The 19,120-nt window shown below is 45.2% G+C and overlaps 1 protein-coding gene and 1 long non-coding RNA gene across 2 annotated transcripts in view; one reads left to right on the top strand and one right to left on the bottom strand.

The window, feature by feature from the left end:
• Nucleotides 1-15,293, top strand: part of tex2 (testis expressed 2) — a 26,037-nt gene extending 10,744 nt beyond the window's left edge. Inside the window, exons 3-13 of the mRNA XM_080043512.1 lie at nt 2,756-4,487; nt 6,004-6,204; nt 6,988-7,351; nt 8,295-8,605; nt 9,469-9,612; nt 9,772-9,871; nt 12,461-12,581; nt 13,176-13,292; nt 13,593-13,802; nt 14,293-14,413; nt 15,119-15,293. Coding sequence (XP_079899638.1) covers nt 2,781-4,487; nt 6,004-6,204; nt 6,988-7,351; nt 8,295-8,605; nt 9,469-9,612; nt 9,772-9,871; nt 12,461-12,581; nt 13,176-13,292; nt 13,593-13,802; nt 14,293-14,413; nt 15,119-15,274 — 3,552 coding nt within the window. The 5' untranslated portion in view covers nt 2,756-2,780 and the 3' untranslated portion in view covers nt 15,275-15,293. The remainder of the gene's footprint in view (nt 1-2,755; nt 4,488-6,003; nt 6,205-6,987; nt 7,352-8,294; nt 8,606-9,468; nt 9,613-9,771; nt 9,872-12,460; nt 12,582-13,175; nt 13,293-13,592; nt 13,803-14,292; nt 14,414-15,118) is intronic.
• Nucleotides 15,294-18,007: 2,714 nt separating this feature from the next.
• On the bottom strand, nt 18,008-18,964 carry LOC307262761. Its single transcript, XR_013845262.1, has 4 exons — nt 18,764-18,964; nt 18,569-18,673; nt 18,336-18,381; nt 18,008-18,155 (listed from the first exon to the last, which is right to left on the bottom strand). It is a non-coding gene; the product is annotated as an uncharacterized lncRNA (long non-coding RNA).
• Nucleotides 18,965-19,120: the final 156 nt, after the last annotated feature.

A 19,120-nucleotide genomic window follows, 5' to 3' on the forward strand; every position in this document is an offset into this window, starting at 1 on the left:
AACACCAAGACATGTTTGGCAGTTCTTCTCAAAAAGGAGAGGTATTATTTAAAGAATTTCTCTCATTATCCTTTTTGGTCGTATACATTCATATGGGCAAAAGTATACAAACAGTACAAACCACCACAATTAACAGTAGAGTGGTTTTGCACGATTCGATGACTGACGCTGTGTCTCTTCTGGATCCACCCTCGTAAAACCTGAGTCCAAGAAAACTTAAAACCGTCCTTCTCTGCCCACCCTGTCGCCCTCCACCATTTGTCCTTCAAGCTTGGATGACAACAAGAAGCACGTCCGCCTCCATGGCACTCTGTCCCTGCTCATGTGTCCTCCTTCCTCTCCTCCTTCCTCTCCCTCGCCTCTGTCCTCCTCCCCATTATCTGTCTCTCTGTCTCTACACTTCTTCTTAAAGTCAATTCCCCTTCAAAAGATTGTCTCCGAAAGGTTGTTTGCAGTTTTAACACCCCCTCCCCTCCCCCTTTTATCTTTATTATTTTTGTTGCCCTTTATTTCTGTCTCTCTCTTTCCTTGTTTTTATCCAATCTGCTGTGCCCCTAGCGTATATAGACACACACGCACACACACACACACACACACACACACACACACACACACACACACACACACACACACAAAGCCATTGTAGCACAGCCAAGTAAATGGATGGCTGGGACAGTCAAATGCTCTGTTGTTCCATTCCGGCAAATACAGTCTCTGGAGACGCAGTGCCAACCAGAGTGCCCCGAGGGCCGCCCAGAGTTTCTCAGAAATGCCGACAATGACGCAAGCTAACTGCTCTGTTGTTCCCCCTCCGTCCCTCCATTCTCCCATACAGGCCATTTTTATCAACCAGCCCAAAGCCAGATTGACTGTTTGTGTCTGTAAATAGCCTATTTGTGTGTGTGTGTGTGTGTGTGTGTGTGTGTGTGTGCGTGTGTGTGTGTGCGCATGTGTGTGCGCGTGCGTGTGTGTGTGTGTGCGCATGTGTGTGTGTGCTTGTTTTGCTCTGCCTATTTGACAGTGCTAACTAGGGGGTGATGGACTTTACACGGAGTGGAAGAATAAACAGGCGTGATAACTCAGTAACAACTTGAGGCTCATTCTGTGAAGTCACAGCATGATGAATGACTGTGGTCAGTCACGCTGTGTTGAGACCACACAATGGACGCCTTGTTCCTGTGATCAGTGGAGGCTCACAGCTTCTTTGTCGTGTGATTATGTCCCTGTGTGTGTTGTTGTTGATGCTTGGGTATAGGGGAAGGAGGGGGATGCTAGTATTGTTGTTGTTTTTTTTGTTAGGAGCCGAGAAAACACAGAAATTAAGCAATACATTAAGTTAGGAGGGGACTGTAGCTCAGTGGGTAGGGTGGTCGACCCTCAACTGCAGGGTCGGTGGTTAGATCCCCCGTCTCCCCGCCACATGTCCAAGTGTCCCTGGGCAAGACACTGAACCCTATAAATTGCTCCCGATGGTTAGCGTGCACCCTGCGTGGAGCTGCTGCTATCGGTGTATGAATGTGTGCTCCAGTTGTAAGTGGCTTTGGATAAAGCATGTCCTAAATGATCAAGGATATAATCAAATTTAAAAGGTTGACACAAGTACTTGCCTGTCTGGCTTTTCTGTTGATTTGAAGGTCTGTGCATTTTAAGGTGTTTACTTTTAACTTGCTACCCAGAAAGTCTCAGCATCTTTTTGTTTAGAACATATAAACAATGTGTTAAATAACTGCGTAAGGATGTTACTTGTAGTGACGAACCCACGGCAAATTATCGCCAAACTCTGCAATGCATTTTAGCATTTCCAGCAGCAGCACTCGTTGAAAAAGTTCTGCTAATAGCTAAGAGCTGCATTCTCAGCACCAAATGGCGGATCAACTGACGGACAATTTAGATATCTTCCTCAGAGGCCAGTGGAGACCAAATCACAGGTGAAATAATAGTGAATAGAAGGTTCGCCAGTATAGCCAGAAACATGACATACATTTTAATGATGCTCTGTATCATCTCGATGCATAACTAAACAAAAGTCTTCTAACATCTTATGCCATATCAACTCTATACGGTGATATGAATAATCGGTTAATGCAGTTCCTTTCTTGTCTTCATCACCTCAAAGCATAGTCATCTCAGTCTTCTCCCCATGTGGAAGGTGTAGTTAAATACAGCTGCAGTCTTGATAGCCCCTCTTTCTCAAGGCTCATGTGTTCTGGAGTAACCTATTAATCATGTTGCCGTTGTGGGGCTGAGTGAGTGAGCACTATGCTGGTAAGACAAAGAGAGGCCGGCCCCGAGAGCAACTCAGTCTGCCGGCTGCAGCCTTGCATAATGAGGGCTAATGGATCTTGGAGCATGGACATACCTGTCCAGTCCACTCACATTAGGATGAATAAAGAGCTGCCAGGCTGTTTTCTTCTGTCCTGTCCCATGTACTGTGTGTGTGTGTGTGTGTGTGTGTGTGTGTGTGTGTGTGTGTGTGTGTGTGTGTGTGTGTGTGTGTGTGTGTGTGTGTGTGTGTGTGTGTGTGTGTGTGTGTGTGTGTGTGTGTGTGTGTGTGTGTGTGTGTGTGTGTGTGTGTGTGTGTGTGTGTGCGCCTGCGCGCATGCATATGTCTGTGGCATGGCGCAATCTCTGAAGTTTGCAGCACATTTCTAAACCTCCTTCCTGGCACTGACGTTTCGTACCAATGTTTGAGTGACTGAGTGGTTGTCTGGATGTTAACAGTGTTCTGCTTGTGTCTCTCTCTCTCTGTCTCCAGGCTGTGAGCCCTGTGCAGGCTGGAGATGAGCAGTCAGGGCGGCAGCAGCAGCAGCAGGGGAAGTGGGCAGCATGCTGGCCACACTCCTCCCCCTCGCCATGCTCCAGGGCCCAAGCTTCAGGTGCAGCGCTCCCTCTCTCGTGACACCATCACCATCCACTTCTCTGCTCTGGGGAAGGAGGAAGACGACGAGGAAGAGGAGTTATACGGGGTGGCTGTAGAATCTGCTGTGGCTGCACCTGGGCTTGATGGTGCGGGGGGACTTCAAAGTTCAGAGGTTTTGGATGAGCAGTGTTTCTGGGAGGCAAAAGAGGAGCTGCTGTTTGAAACTGGTTGTGCAGAGGCCTCCTCGGGAGCTGCTGTGCTCCCCGTTTCACCCACCACCCTGTCTCCGCAGCCCTCCGACCCTCAACCACTCACACCCTCTCCAGCCATGACTATCAACCCCTCCACCCACTCTCACCTGAGCTCCAACCCTCCAGCGAGCTCCTCCTGGCCCTCTGACAGACCCTTAGCCAATACCCCATCCACCAGCTCCGGCGCTTCGTCACCATGCAAACCCGCAACAATGTCCTCATCCAAACCTTTCCTCAACCTGGTCCGATCCTTGTCCAACGACATCGAGTCTCGGGAAACAACCCCTGCGCTTGCCGCCAGTGCGCCGTCGCACACGCGCCACCGCCACTTAATGAAATCCTTCGTCAAGTCTCTCTCCACGGACACTTCGAAGGCCGAACATCAGGAAGGTTCTCCCCATCACCATCAACAGGTACAGCCACCCCAGCGGCCTCCGCCCCGCAACATGCAGCTCTTCAAACAGTTCTCCCAGCCTCGCCTATCCTCCTGCCCCGTCATTGTCCGGGCAGGCGGAGACTCCAAAACGGCCCCCTCTTCGCCCATCATGTCCCCAGACGGCAGGTCTTCTTTCTTTAAGGTCCAGGAGGTGGAGGCCAGGATCGAGGACACCAAACGCCGGCTGTCGGAGGTGATGTCAGACCCCCTGCTGCTTTTCAGCAAGATCATGGGGGATGAGTCTGGAGCCGGAGCTGGCGGAAGCGCAACCCATCGCGTCAAATCGCTGTCGTCCAGTGCGTCAGAGCTCAGCGCGGTGGCGGCCGTCAACGGACACGCAGAAGCCAACAGCAACTACAGCATCAAGGAGGAGGAGGGGGCAGAGGGGGAAGAAGAGGAGGACACCCCCACGGGAGGCAAGGGCCCGGACTCAGTTTTTTTCTCCTTCCCATCCCTGGCACCAACCCAGGCTTCCTCATCCACTCTACCCAAGTCGCCTTCTCTCACTCTGGGCCGCTGCTCTATGTCAGCCCTGGTGGCGCGACAGGAGGACGAGGACTTCTGTGAACTGTACAGTGAGGACTTTGAGTTATGTACCGATACAGAGACACCAGATGGGGATCATCCAGGGTCCAGGCCGCCCCACACTGGAAGCACAGGGCTGTGTAGTGAACCTGACACAGAGGAGGAGAAGGTGGAGGAGGTGTTGGAGACCGTGCCTGTGACTGGCCTCATCTTTCTGACACAGTTGGTGTACTGGTATTTAGTCCTTCCACTGCCTCCCTCTGTATGTGCGGTGGTGCATGGGATGGTAGCTGGGTTCATGTTGGCCCTGCTGGTCCTTTGGCTATCCTCTCCTCGAGGGACAACAAGAGGGAGGAGAAGGGGAGAGCACTGGAATGTGGCCCAGCTGGATATCAAAGAACCAGGGATCTTCAAGGTGAGACACTGCACCGGCATGGGTATAGTTCAAGTTCAGGCCTGGCACCCTTTGGGCTCGGGTTCTCAAACACCTTAGATCTTTTAGCAGGTGTTTCGCCTCATTGTCTGCTGGAATGCCATTAAGGTCACATATTATGCTCATTTTCAGGTTCAAAATGGTAATTTGGGTTTCGACTAGAAACAGTTTACATGGTGTAGTGTCATAAAAAAACGTTTAGTTTTTGAAAGCCACATTTTAATAAATGGATATTGTCTTTATCTTACTGTCTGTGCCTAATAGTCCCAGGTGAGCATGTAAGAAAATACACAGAACCTTTAAACTATTTGTTCTTCTATTTAACAATCAGTGCTTCAAAGCACTGAAATATACCCCGTGCTGTTTCTGCCGATTTGGGTTGTTTTGCTGTTCTATCCTTTGGGACTGATTTAACTTTGAATGAGAACATACTGTATATACAGGGGCATATTACAATGTATCTGTATTATACAATTATACATTTTTCTCTGTTCTTATTTAACCTCATTAATGTTTTGTCAACTTTTAGAGGTTTAGAAGTTGAGGGAGTGACGTAAGCCTGTGTAGCCTACTTGTATGTGTGTATGTGTGTACCTTTGTGGGTACCAAGCTGTTGCACAGGAGAGCCTTATGGCTAGAGGGCACAGCTGTACCAAAAGCAGAGATGTAGCTGCAGAGCCTGGTACATACAGTATGAACCATAGACCCTAGAGCACCAGGGTGACAGCAGTGGGGACAAACTCCCCTCCTTCTCCTTCATCTTTCTCTTCCTTTAAGGATCAACCAAGAGTCAATGTTTCAGATACCCCACTTAATCTTGTGTTGGGTATAGTTGTATGCCATATTGAACACAAAAACACAACACTCAAGATAAGACGATACCCAGAAAATGGGTCACTGCCACTCTATGAGCTTTTCGGCCCTGCACTGTGAGAATTAAGTTTTTTAAATATACTGCTGTGTGATTTGATTATGATTCTTCAAAGAAGTATGTTTATTAATGACAATAGTTGGCAGACCAATTATTCACCCTACACTTTTCTTCATGTTTAATCAGTAGTAGGCAAAAGACAAGTGGACTGATAGTGATTAGGTGATCACGGATATATTGGTTTTGGGCCGATAAGTAACAAAGAATTGCAGTCCAGAGGGTGTGAAAGATATGTGTGTGGTCATCTTTACATCGTTTATATGAAAGTAAATAGATACATAGTTAATTTTCCTCAAGGGATTCCTTATAGATGTTATTAGAATGTGTGTATGTTAAAAAATAAAATAAAATAGTAGGCCTACTGGATTAACATGCTAGCTGTGAAAAAAAACAAAAAAAACAAAAAAGAAACAATGCTATGGTACAACCACATGGGACCACAACTAGTGTGTTAACATGTATGTCAGAATCCTTGGTGTTTGGTAGGGGAGTCTAACATATGTGTACTGTGTACGTGCTGAGCGAAAACTGTCAATCAAAACTCTCCCCCTCCCTTTATTCTCTCAGGGCTGGATGAATGAGATCCACTGCTACGACCCGGAGATGTACCACGCCACCCTGACCCACTCTGTTTACGTGCGCCTGGAGGGCTCCGTCCTGCGCCTCTCCAAGCCCAACCGCAACATCTCCCGCCGCGCCACACACAACGAGCCTAAAGCTGACGTCACCTACATCAGCCAGAAGATCTACGACCTCACCGACAGCAAGGTGTGGTGGGTGAAAGGCTAACCGTGAAAAGGGAACCACATGTTGAAATAACTGGTTTCTGAGAGATGGAAAAAAAATGAGGGTTACAAATGTGTTAAGTGTGTGTGTGTCTCTGCTGCCCCCCCCCCTAGTGTGTTTGATGATAATCTTAACAAAGAGTGACATAAAGCACACGTCCCCTCATGTTTGCCTTTGCCTGAGTGCACGCTTTGCTTATAGGTCATGTTCTGTGACAGAGCTGCTCAGAGTCACATTCTGGGTGTAAACATGGAGTTAATATCTCAGGTCGCCGACCCTGTGCACGCTACTTTGTGTCTTGTGTCTTAGTGTGCTGACTCGATGCTTTTGCACATCTGAAGGCCATCGCAGTAAGAGATCATTTGTCCTGTTAGTATTTCATAGAGCAAAGAGGGTACTTGTGGCTGTGCTTATCATGCAACTGCCCTACTCTCCTTTCTCTGGTTCATTTCATCATCACTATTGTGGTGTTTAGTCTGCCTTCTAATGTTACCTGCATTTATAGAAGCTGGATTACACATAATAGTGAGTATTAGTAATAATTCTGAGATCCGATACCCTCCCTCACACCTAGTTGCTGCCACTCCCACCCTGTGGCTATAGTCTGACACATACAAGCTGCGTCTTCAGTGGGCTCTACAGTTAGTCTCGCAACATGTTGTTTGTTTGTTTGGCCTAATTTCAAAGTGGGCATTCTACTGCCCCCAAAAAAACAAAAAAAATCCAAAACAAATGATTAAAACAAGGTCTATTTGCCCCCAATAGATCCAGTTGGTGCCCCAAAGCTTGGCTAGGAAGAGAGTTTGGAACAAGAAGTACCCCATCTGCATCGAGCTGGCCAAGCAGGAGGACTTCATGTCCAAGATCCAAGGAGAGAAGGCCGAAGCCGGGGAGGAGAAGTTAACGGGGCCGGGGGAGAAGCTGGAACGAACGGACAAATGTGAGAAAGCTGAAGTACCTGGACCATCAGAGGAACCCAAGAGGCCAACCTCTGGAGGGGCCGATCTGGTCATCTACCTGTTTGGGAGGACGGGGCGGGAGAAGGAAGAGTGGTACCGGAGGTTTCTCCTAGCGTCCCAAACAAAGTCAGAGGGGAGAGGTGGCAGTCTGCCTGGCCTCTGCAAGAGTGGTGAGTATATATGAGACTGAACCATGTACTACAATATCCCACACCAAGATGCAATGTTAGTTGATGGCTTTATCTGTCTGTCTGTCTGTCTGTCTGTCTGTCTGTCTGTCTGTCTGTCTGTCTGTCTGTCTGTCTGTCTGTCTGTCTGTCTGTCTCTCTCTGTCTCTCTCTCTCTGTCTCTCTCTGTCTCTCTCTGTCTCTCTCTCTCTCTCCCTCTCTCTCTCTCTCTCTCTCTCTCTCTCTCTCTCTCTCTCTCTCTCTCTCTCTTACTCTTTCCACAAACTTACAGTATTAAACTTGCACATGAAACACAAAACCTCCCAGAGTCTGAAAATCCATTCTCTTGAGCACGTTACTGCACAGCCATCAGATCTGTGCATAAGCCCCAGCTTAGGGGCGGTCAATCCCCTCAACTGAGCGAAAACAGATGAGTGTGAATGGGTCAGCAGGATTACACGCACCAGAGTAGCAACATATTATAGCGTCGGGGCTCCACCGTGGGATATAAGCCTGCGAAGATAAGGCCCAATTCAAAAAGAAAAAAAAACACTAGCACTGTGTGAGTCCAGGCAGTACAGTGTGAATGGGATTACTGGAAAGGTTATTTAAGATATCAAGCTGTATTGTAGATGTACATGTAGCAATTGTATTGAAAAATGACTAATTCAGTGCTAATGTGAGTCAGAGAGAGGACGCAGTGTTTCATCCTGTGCAAAGTGTGCTGATTCATAGTGTTGCAGTATGTTGTGAGCAGCAGTGCATTACAGAAATAGATGCCAACTATCCAAGGCTACACTAAGTCTTGTGCATGTATTATGTATGCTAAACATGATGCATTGATTGGAATAACTTAAAAAAAATGCCATTGATGCATAATTGTAATCACACTCACACTGCACTTACTCTTCACATTTTTGCTTTTCCCCCACTGCCCCACATGAAGCCTTCTTGCCCTGCCACAGCGGCAGTGGCAGCACCCAGCCTGGTGGAGGCCTGGAGGATGACAGCAGGAGAAGCAGCCGGGAAAGCCTGGAGGATCTGTGTCAGGCCCGCCACAGAGAGGCCTCCTCCTCCTCCTCCTCCACTGCTCTGACCTGGGGCTCTGCTGCTGCTGGAGGCTCCAAGCAGAAGGTGCTGTTGGACTATAACGTCTACATGGCCAAATATGTCAACCTCGAAGGTCCAGAGAGAAGCCCCACTGCCTCAGACAGCCCTGGACCCAGCCCCGAAAGCAGCCCAAAAGCTACCAAAAAGGTATAGTAGGAGACACATGCTCCATTGAAAAAGTAACCAGGCAAAGATGGCATCTGCCCTAAAGTGTCTTGGGACCTGTGCTAATGTCATAGATTTTTATTTTTATTTTTTTCATGACCACTGGTAGTGCAATATTTTCTGTATGTTTTGTTTGTATTGCTATTCCACTGATTTTGACAGCTGCTGTTGGGAGCACGTAAAAGAAACTTGGCTAGACGTCAACAAAGGCAAGGAAGGAGAAAAAGAAGTGTACGCCTGCTTTAAAGCTATTAGTGCGTAACCTTTTCATATCAATGAATGTAGGTTACATTCAAGCCATCGGCAAACGAGTTGGCACAAAGTTGATAAAGCCTATCAGCTACGCAAAACCTTCTCTGTATTTCTCAGTATGGTAGCGTTTACAAACTAGTGCCCCTCCCCCCCCCTCCCTTAACACTGGCCCAGGAGCTCAAAAAAATCCCAAGAAGAGTCCAATAAATGTTTCAGTTGTTGATTTGAATGCAGAGAAAAAACCTGGACGTACAGCAGAAGGTATGAAATCCTCATGGGGCAACAGAAGGTACGCACTATATCTTTAAACATAACATGCGTTCTGCTTCTGGATAACAACATCCGATCCATTTAAATATTGTATTGATAAGCATTTCTTGTAAAGTGTTTGAGTTTATATAGGGAATTATTTTACAAGGGAGGTCAAAGGGGGCTCAACAGCAAGCTCGTGCCCTGTGGCCCCCTATCAGGTGACTGCGGCCATGGCAGTAAACAGAGCGTGACTTACATTTTGTATCCATGACCAGAACCTACAAGTTTTATTTTTATGTCAAGAAGATTAAAGCTGCAATACTTTCCTGTGTGCCCTTCAGAGACGCAGGAGTTCAGAGGGGACTGTGAAGCCTGAGGCCTGGGTCAATGCTTTTCTGGGAAGGATATTCTGGGACTTTCTGGGAGAGAAGTACTGGGCCGATGTAGTCTCCAAAAAGATTCAGATGAAGCTGAGTAAGATCAGGGTGGGTACTGGTACCGGCTTGTATAAGTACTTTATACATCTATAGTATAGCTTACAATCCAGATAATTTGTTTCTCAATGTTTGAATGTGATCAGGTCAATTTTGTGTCTCTCAACGTTTATACTGTATATATATTTTTCTTTTTTCAAACCGTCTCAGCTGCCATATGTGATGAATGAGCTGACTTTGACAGAGCTAGACATGGGCTTTTCCATTCCTAAGATCCACCATGCCTCGAAACCCTCTGTGGACCACCAAGGTAGGAAGAGAAGCCACACTAGTAGGTGTGTCAAGTTTTTCACACAGTGTTTTAAGGATGCTTTGCTACAATCGAGATGTCTTATTTCTCATATTTTATTCTCCATCTGTCATTATAATAACCCTGGCGTAGTTTTAAAAATCCCTTCTCCCTCTTGCCTCTCTGACAGAGAAGTGAGATGTGCTATCTCGCTTTTCTTGTCCCCTCGAGCTACCCACCTCCTTCATCCCCCCCTCTCCTAAAATTCCTCCATCTTCCCAGAACTTTTCTCTTCTACTCGCAACATTAAAGCTATAGTGCGTAACTTTTATATTTAAATGAATGTCGGTTACATTCAATAGCCTGGTCCTACCAGACCATCGTACTTCATTTCATTTGTACAGAAGGTCTGGAATCGTTCAATTGACAAACGTTACCTCACTTGAAGGCGGGTGTCTGTTGAAGTTTAAAACTATTGGATCTGCCCATTGCCACTCTGAATCTGCCAACCAATCGCATAACGTTTGGTCGTGACGTATGTCATGCGCCGGCTTCTGACTACAAATGAAATTGGCGCACGACCTCAACGTCATTATTCTCAGCCACTCCCTCTGTTCGCTGATTGGGCCGGCAGAAATCTGCCAGAGAAAAGCCACTAATATACCACACACCCAGACTGACTACTGAAGGGAAATGAAAATTGAGCGGTAGTATGTAGGCGGACGATGCCAGGCTATACATTCGAGCCATCGCCAAACAAGTTGACACAAAGCTGATTTAGCCTATCCTGCCTAAGCCTGCTAAGAAAAAAAACCTGGACATACAGCTGAAGGCATAAAATCCAAGCACAAACACCGAAGGCTTTACCTCATGTAGAGGCGCGGACAGCGTTGTTATAATTCCTCATAATTCCTCATGGGGGCAACAGAAGTTACGCAATATAGATTTAAGACATTCCCCTCCAACCAATCCTCCATCTTTGCCTCTAGAGTCTTGCCCCTTTACGTGTCATGCTCTGTTAAGCCGGAGTAATTAAACCTCACGTCTTGGGTCCCCCTCATCCATTAGCTTTACACTGACTCACCCTGCCTGGCCATCTGTGTTGTGCCGAAGCAAAGGGACTGGGACACTCAGAGATGTGCGGCATATATTCATTTCTTCCAAGGGGAAAAGAAAAGGAACAGGTTGCAGGAGGTGTGTTTCAATCGTCCGTGGTGCTTTTTTTTCCCTTCTTGCAGATAGTAGCAAGGGATGGGTAGTTTCTTTCCTCAATTCTTTTATGCAGTTTATCTTTTTGTATCTAACTTAATTGGGCGTCTCAAATCATGAGAACATCCACGAGTTAATTTGCTATTCATTTAAAGGAGCCGAGTGAGTCGTGATTCATTTTACACGGCTGAGTCTGAGATGCTCATTTATGTGTTCTGTATATAAACCTATACACACCCCACAACAATACACTCACAAAGCATAATCAGAGGATCCAAGCACATAATTGGTCCCGGGGGGAATGAATGGCATCTCGTAAGAATGCTCCGCTGTGAATCTGAATGAAACGTTAAAAGAGAATGCATCTGCTTCCATTGGCAACAAAACTAATTTCATATTTTCTAGACATTTGTTTGCTTTTGTGATAATGATTATGATAAGAAAAGGGAATGAGAGTGCTCCCTGACTCCCTGATGTTGGGAAGACATGATTTGATTTATAAATGTGTCTACTATCTTCAGAGAACTACTAAATGCACACAAGCTTCTCAAGAGTAAGAGTTTTTTTTGTTGTAAAAACTGACTTGATAATGGTGCTAGATGAAGAAACAAAACACATTGCAATTTGAACCACAATTGGCACTACCTGTTGGCACTGGCTTTAAGATCGCTAAGCATGTCGATATGATGAGCAAACATCAGTTCCATAAAACTATTTCAAGAAAAAACAACATTTTGAGCTACAGTAGTCTATATAACATATCGGGATTCAAGGCAATGTCTCGTGATCTGTAATAGCCTATTGCTGTTATAGTGAAATATTTACCGGTTGTATGTTTAATCACTATCCTGCTCATGTCGGTGGTGCAGATATGTTGACACCTTTCCGAAAATGAATCAGACATTCCGGAACTGTCTCCCCTTTCCCGTGCGTTTTGTTCCAGGGCGGGAGGTAACGACACGGTGTCATTTAGCTGCTGCCAGCCACACACATGTAAAATCAATGTACATTTTTGAAGATATAGGAAAAAGGGAAGAGAGGATGGGAAGACGAATTAATAAACCAGACGTAATCAGTGCCCGAGGTAGTTGGGGTTCATTAAGCAGACAGCAGGGGCCCCCCGTCTCCTCCTGAGTAGTGCCATGTGTAAACAGGAAACTGGATGAAGTCTGCCTGTTAGGAGGCAATCACTGAGCCTAGACCTGACCTTTTTACTGTGTGCTAGATGCAACGGGGCTTCTTCCTGGCAGCTCTGCAGGGGATGACCTCACAGCAATTAAGACAGCCTGGTTCCTTGTTTATTTACAGAATTAGCATTCAGAGCCCCGGTTTCTTCGTTGTGTAAATGAGCACCATCCATTTCCATGTTGAAGCATATAGCATGTCTGTCTCCCTGTGCAGGTCTGTGGTTTGATCTGGAGCTCTCCTACACGGGCTCCTTTCTCATGACACTGGAGACCAAGATGAACCTAGCCCGTCTGGGAAAGGAGGGAGAGGGCCTCGGGGAGCATGGGAAAGAGTGGTGAGGCGTTCAAATACATTCAGTAATGTCCTACAGAGTGATTTTGGGGATTCTTCACAGTTCTATTTCCTCACTCCGCTGTGTTTGTCTTATAATATGTTTTCACTTATAAGACTGAGTTTGATGTATGAAGGATTAGCCTTTTGTTTGCTAAATGAACAAATCTGACCTAGATGTCATTTGGATAGATGTTTTATTTTTAGAAACATATTATAATGAGATCTGCTTTTTCACAATTCCTATCCTTTTTCCGCTGGCTCTTCCTCCCTTCTCTTATATGAACGGATCTACTCTCTGGACGCTTACCACTGTGGATTTATCCAATGGCTGGTGAGTTCTAGGGAAGACAATACATCTTCTTCTGGATAATAGTTTTTTTTTTCTCCTGTGGGATCAAGCAGAGGCAGTGTTATATCTGAGCAGAGGTGCATTTTATGTGAATACGTTTTTAACTGTTCTTTGTAAAGCCAGCAGAGTCTTACTTAATGAACATGTCTTTGTGTGTGTGTGTGTGTGTGTGTGTGTGTGTGTGTGTGTGTGTGTGTGTGTGTGTGTGTGTGTGTGTGTGTGTGTGTGTGTGTGCCACAGGGCCAGGCCTCGGGCATACTGTCTGGCAGACAGCGATGAGGAGTCGTCCAGTGCTGGCTCATCGGATGAGGAGGATCCCTCAGAACTCCTGAGTGACAAAGCCATTCTCCCCGGAGGAGAGAGGTGAGCAAATGTCTCTTTACAAACAACATGGTCAAGTTTCTGGCTCTGAAATGGGGCGAAAAACAGATTTGCACTGAATGTTCTGTCCCATTCAGTTCAGGCATGTACCGCCCACCCACTCACTCAGTTCTACAGGTTTGAAAGCTCACTGCTGCTGATTTAATGTTGCAACCCGGTCACTCCCTCCCAATCGTGGGTGCTGAGTAGCGGAGAGAGATGCTGCTATGAATAAATGATGAACCTGACTCACTCCTTGCCTCTCCTCATCTTCCCGTTGCCATCCACCGTTTTCCCCCGTAGCTACGTGGGAGGCTACAGGCCCAGCAAGATCATGCGCTTTGTGGACAAGATAGCCAAGTCCAAGTACTTCCAGAAGGCCACAGAGACGGAGTTCATCAAGAAGAAGATGGAGGAGGTGTCCAACACGCCTCTGCTGCTCACCGTGGAGGTGCAGGAGTGCCGCGGGACGCTGGCTGTCAACATCCCACCTCCGCCCACCGACAGGATATGGTGAGTTGACTTCCAGGCAGGAGGGCTTTGAAGACTGTAGGATGTAGTCACTGAATGTTTTTTTGGGAAGCCTGGTTTGAGATTATAACACAGCACCCTCTGCTGGGCAAACACAGACATGCACACAAGGAAATAATATAATAGTTCAATCAAAAGTTTACTAAATATACTGTACTCACCATTTAAGAACATTTGGGCACAAAGGTAGGCATTTTCCCAAAAAATTTATAATATCAAATCTCAACTACTTAACAAGTGTTATATATAGTATAAGCCTAATTATATTAAATGTTTTATAATAATGATCATTTTCTTGAGCGTATACAGGAGGTTTCCCCAACTTGTGAGTTTCGGCCCCTGAAGCGTTACCAATAAAATATTTCTGTTGACAGTTTGCCTGTGTCCATTGAGCCTCTCTGAGAAAGCGATCCTGCAGACCACAATGAGACGGTATCGCCTTAATAATAGGTGTTTTCCTCTTGGCTCTCAGGTACGGTTTCCGCAGTCCGCCACACCTGGAGCTGAAGGCGCGGCCTAAGCTGGGTGAGAGGGAGGTCACTCTGGGTCATGTGACCGAGTGGATCGAGAAGAAACTGGACCAGGAGTTCCAGGTATTATACACTGAGAAAAATCGGTCGGAAAACACAAATCTTGAAATGTCAAAATAGTTTTTGAGTAATTTCCAATCAAACTTCTGGCCCGTTTGAGAGGCTGATGGCTTGACTAAAGGACAAAGAGAAGTGTAGCCCCCCCCCCCCCCCCCCCAAGTGGTTTAGGGTGAAAATCCAGGTCATAAAAGAGGATTCATTTTATCGCTGCCCAATGACAAGCGCTTCAAAGCAGTGTGCCTGTGGCTATCCCTCCTGTCATATATACATCTAGAGTAATGATACGCCTGCTGCTAGAGAACCGCCCTGGAGCCCATCTGCAAACCACTGTGTCCCTGTCAGGTCAACCACACATCTACATTTACCCCTGTCTGACTCCCCCGAGTGGGTTATTATTATGTACTAGCCCCCTCACACAGGCCTCCAGTAAAACACAGTGTGTGCTGTTGTCATTCATGAGTGAGTGTGTACATCTGGCTTTCAACAAATCCCAGATTAGGCCTCATTGGTTTCCAAACATAACAGTGAAAGCAGGGTTTGATTTCTTTTTCTTTTCCCTACAAATCTTGTTGACACACATACTCTAATGCCAATGCATATTTATCAATAGTTTCAGTTTATTTCCCTTTCACTAGACACAATGTCTTTGAACAGGTGTTATGCAGTTACATTGTTGAATTTAGGATGACTTTGCTTGTCCACCCACAGAAAATATTCGTGATGCCAAACATGGATGACATATGGCTACCCATAATGCACTCTGCCGTGGACACACGATCAAACGCCAACCTGGTTACTACTGTGACAAACGATGCCTTGAAGGACCCGGAAGCCGAGGAGATTTCTGAGGTCTCGGACATGTGAAGAGAAGACTGCTGCTCCGAGTTTATAACGACACAGGGACGTTGTATCACCATGGCAATATGACATCAGACATTTATGAGTCATTCTCTAATGAAAAGTGTGTCAAGATGTGAGTGTTGGACAACAAGCAATCGCATTCGGGCCAGAAGAACCATTCAACCTGTGAAGTAAAGCTGCACCAAACACCGTAGTCGTCGGCCTTTCTAACCGAGCGGTTCATTGTTGCTGTGACGCTAAACGAAAAACCTTTTGAGGCCCCTTGTGAAGAGTGTGTATGTCTCTGAACGGAGACAAACATTTGAGGGAACAATCCTTAACTTTTGGAGATGATTTTGCTAAGAGTCCCCCCCCCAACTTCCCCTGCCTCCATTAATACATATTTCACCAGGGTATCAGGACTCACTTACCACCCATACACACTGCTGCCTGTGCCAGTCGCCTGGTACCTATATGCAAACAGAGCAATGCCACTGTGTCCATGGAAGACACAGGGCCCAGTTGAAACCCTCTGTGGACACTGTGGTCATGTGAGTGTGCTTTTAACCATGTGGTAAGGGGGTTATAGCTAAAAAAAAAAATTACCTTAAAGCTGGGGTGGAGGATTTGGGGAGAAAATGGCAGTTGGGATAGAGATTTGAATTCAAATACCTCAACCGCTCCACTTGTTCTCTTTGGTCCCTCCCTGACACGCTCTACACCAGGGGTCACCAACACAGTGCCCGCGGGCACCAGGTAGCCCGCAAAGACCATATGAGGCGCCCTCAGGCCTGTTCTAAAAATAGCATAATAATCTGTTTCCCACCTTTTTTAAGTCATTGTTGATCATTATTGTGAGAAATCATTAACATGATCAGTGTCTTCACATAGATGAATATCATTAATAATAATATATAACTAAAGGCAAACTGAGCAAATTTGTTTTTTCAGAAGAGTGTATCAAACTGGGTGCCCTTCGTATGACTCAGTACCCATGAAGTAGCCCTCAGGTTCAAAAAGGTTGGTGACCCCTGCTCTACACCAACAAAGTCGTGCCAAAGTGAATGGACAGTCCCAACAGCCAATAAAAACAGAGAATCGGAGACTCGCTCTGATTGGTCAAAGTGTACAGCTCATGTTAACTTTGACCAATCAGAAATCATATACCCCAGCTTTAAAGAGAGAATTACAAAACATATCTGCAAACCCAGCAGCTGAACATTGCCTATAGGTCTGATGAATGTATAAAAATAGGAATGCAGCTCCCTAGCTGTGCGCAAGTTACAGCTCATTCACTTACAACGTGCTTCTACGCAACATGCTTTTCATGTTACCTTGAGTAAAAGGAATGGTTTTTTTTTTTTACTACCAAAGCAATCTTTTCCGTCCTGTTCTGAAGGCTATACTGTAGGCCTATATGAGGTAAAAAGCAATTGGTTAATTATCGTGTGTTCCCGTTGAGGCCACTCCAATGTTGTGCAGCCAAAAGTTTGGATTATTGTAGCTGGAAATTCATAAGACAGATAGAAAATGCAGTTAGACCATTTTGTGGACACAGTAACTGTGTTTCTTTAGGTGGGAAAAAAAGGAGTGCTCCTAATGGTTTATTTGAATAATCATCCTGGATATTAACCATATTGTTTAATGTTGTCAGCACACATCCAGCAAATGAATGCTTTTTATGTCGAATTCTATTTTGATTTGCTGTTGTTACTGTACTGTACACGTTGAAGAGGCATAACTAACTAGGACAGCAACTTCAATCTGCCAAGAAACCCTTACATTATAGGCAACTATTTTCTTTACGATTTAGGCTCAAATGTGTGTTGGCAAAAAATGTGTATGAGGCAGAAAGTGCCTTTGAAAATTGAAATAAAACATTCCTCCGTATTGAGCCACCACTTCTTGTACATCAGTTGAGGCCAAGAGAGCAAAATGTCTTAGTGCCATTTACGTTTTGTTTTAGACGGGTTTTCGGTGTTGTTCATTTGCACAGTGATGACAAATACGAAACGTTGCTGTTGTGTTCAGTGATGTCTCTGAATGTTAATGGTTATGATCGTTGTGGATCAATAAAAAAACACTTTTGCTTGGATATGTGTGTTCTGCTGTATACGACAAATTCATGTTGGTCTACCTCACACCCCCATTAGAAAAATATCCCTGTGGTGTGTATATCAGATTTTTTATTTATTTTAAATTGCGTTTATTTAAAAGGCTGCAATGATGTTCATCGGCTAACTAGTTGCTTGACTACATATAACCCAGTAAAATCCCCACTTTAAATTTCAAAGTAAAGAAAAACTTCAAATTTCCACATTTGAACCATTGATATTTTTTTCTAGGAAACAAATCCTATATAATAGACTAAGTTATGGTGTGTGAAATAAGTACATTTTTTGCTCCCCTAAAATATTGTTACATGTAGTTAAAAAGCTTTAAGTTCAATTCCAATGATTTGTTTAGCCATTGTAATACATAGCAAGTTATGGGGGCCCTACACTCTTCAGCAGCACCTTATACTAAACGGTGAGTCATCTCTGAACCCCATTTGAAATTGTCATCTTGCTTTAAAAGAGAGACTTGGGAGAATTGCCAAGAAACCCCAGTTATGACAAGACATTTGATCTTGCACTGCTCTGTACCCTTTGTGAACGGCCAAGCAAAACACCGTTCAGGGACAGAGTATGGTGCATTAAAATAACGTTTGACAAAGTGGAGTCAAGAGAACAATGACAGTGTGTCGATTTATTTTTATTCACAAAATACATTTGTAACATCCTACAGTTCAGAAATAGATTTTAAATTTCTTCCTGTAAAAATACATAGTGAGCCAAAGCCCTTGTATTTGTACCCCTTCAGTTCCAGTCACGCGTCCCATTTCTTTTGTGTTATGGACCGACAGCTGCAGGAGAAAAACAAGTTTGAGTTAGCTCAACTATCGAAACCACATCCATTAAGAGACGGTATGTGTGGGTTACGTCAGATGGATGGTGTCTTCAATAGAAATCAGAAGTCTAACGCATCATGATCATCACTCATAACAAGCGAGAAAATCATCTTTCGGCTCAGTCTAGATACTTACCAGGTTGCTTTTCCAAGGATCCATCCACAAGCCATGTCCTGCTTAACTGCAAATTAAAAAAAAGAGTTTGAATGAATTTACTTATTGAAAAACAAAACGGGAGAGACAGAGTATTATTATGGCTCAAGTCAGGGTGTATAGTTGTCTTCATTTTCAAATCAGAAGTCTAACGCACAAAGATCATCATTCATGAACCAAAGAGATCGTTTCATCTTTTGCTAAGGAAAATTCACCTTCATAAAGTAGTGGAGGCCTTCATCTGGAAGCACACCAGCCTCCTGACCACGTGTGTATGTGCAATCCACAAAGACTGCATCGATCCGGGATCATCGCTAACCCTGCGCACGGTACAAACAAAGTAGATTAGAAATACATACATTATATTTTGCATATGCCTTTAGATGAGGGGAAAAAGAGAGAGAACTTACCTCGATGTTTCCATGCGTCTGCGGCCTAGTCTCCATTCGGACCATGCTTTAACATAAACGGGAGCTTTTTTTTTCCCGTGCAAAATTAAATCACGTATCACACGAGTGACTTGCAAATGCACACGCTAATAAGACATCCTTACACATATTAAACGAAACTATTTCGAATCTGACCAGCCCAACCGCAGACAGCATGCTCTCACAGGGTGGACACGAGCAGAATATGTCCCCCGGATGTATTTTATACCACATCCGTGTCCCGCGAGCCTGTTTCTCATTGGCTCATCGGTGAATCTACATTCCCCCCTCCTCCACTCGGTGTGGATATCTATCCCAAAGTCCAACCCCCACGGTTTT

The sequence above is a fragment of the Ammodytes marinus genome (assembly GCF_949987685.1).
Source record: "Ammodytes marinus genome assembly, chromosome: 16".
Classification (NCBI taxonomy): Eukaryota; Metazoa; Chordata; class Actinopteri; order Uranoscopiformes; family Ammodytidae; genus Ammodytes; species Ammodytes marinus.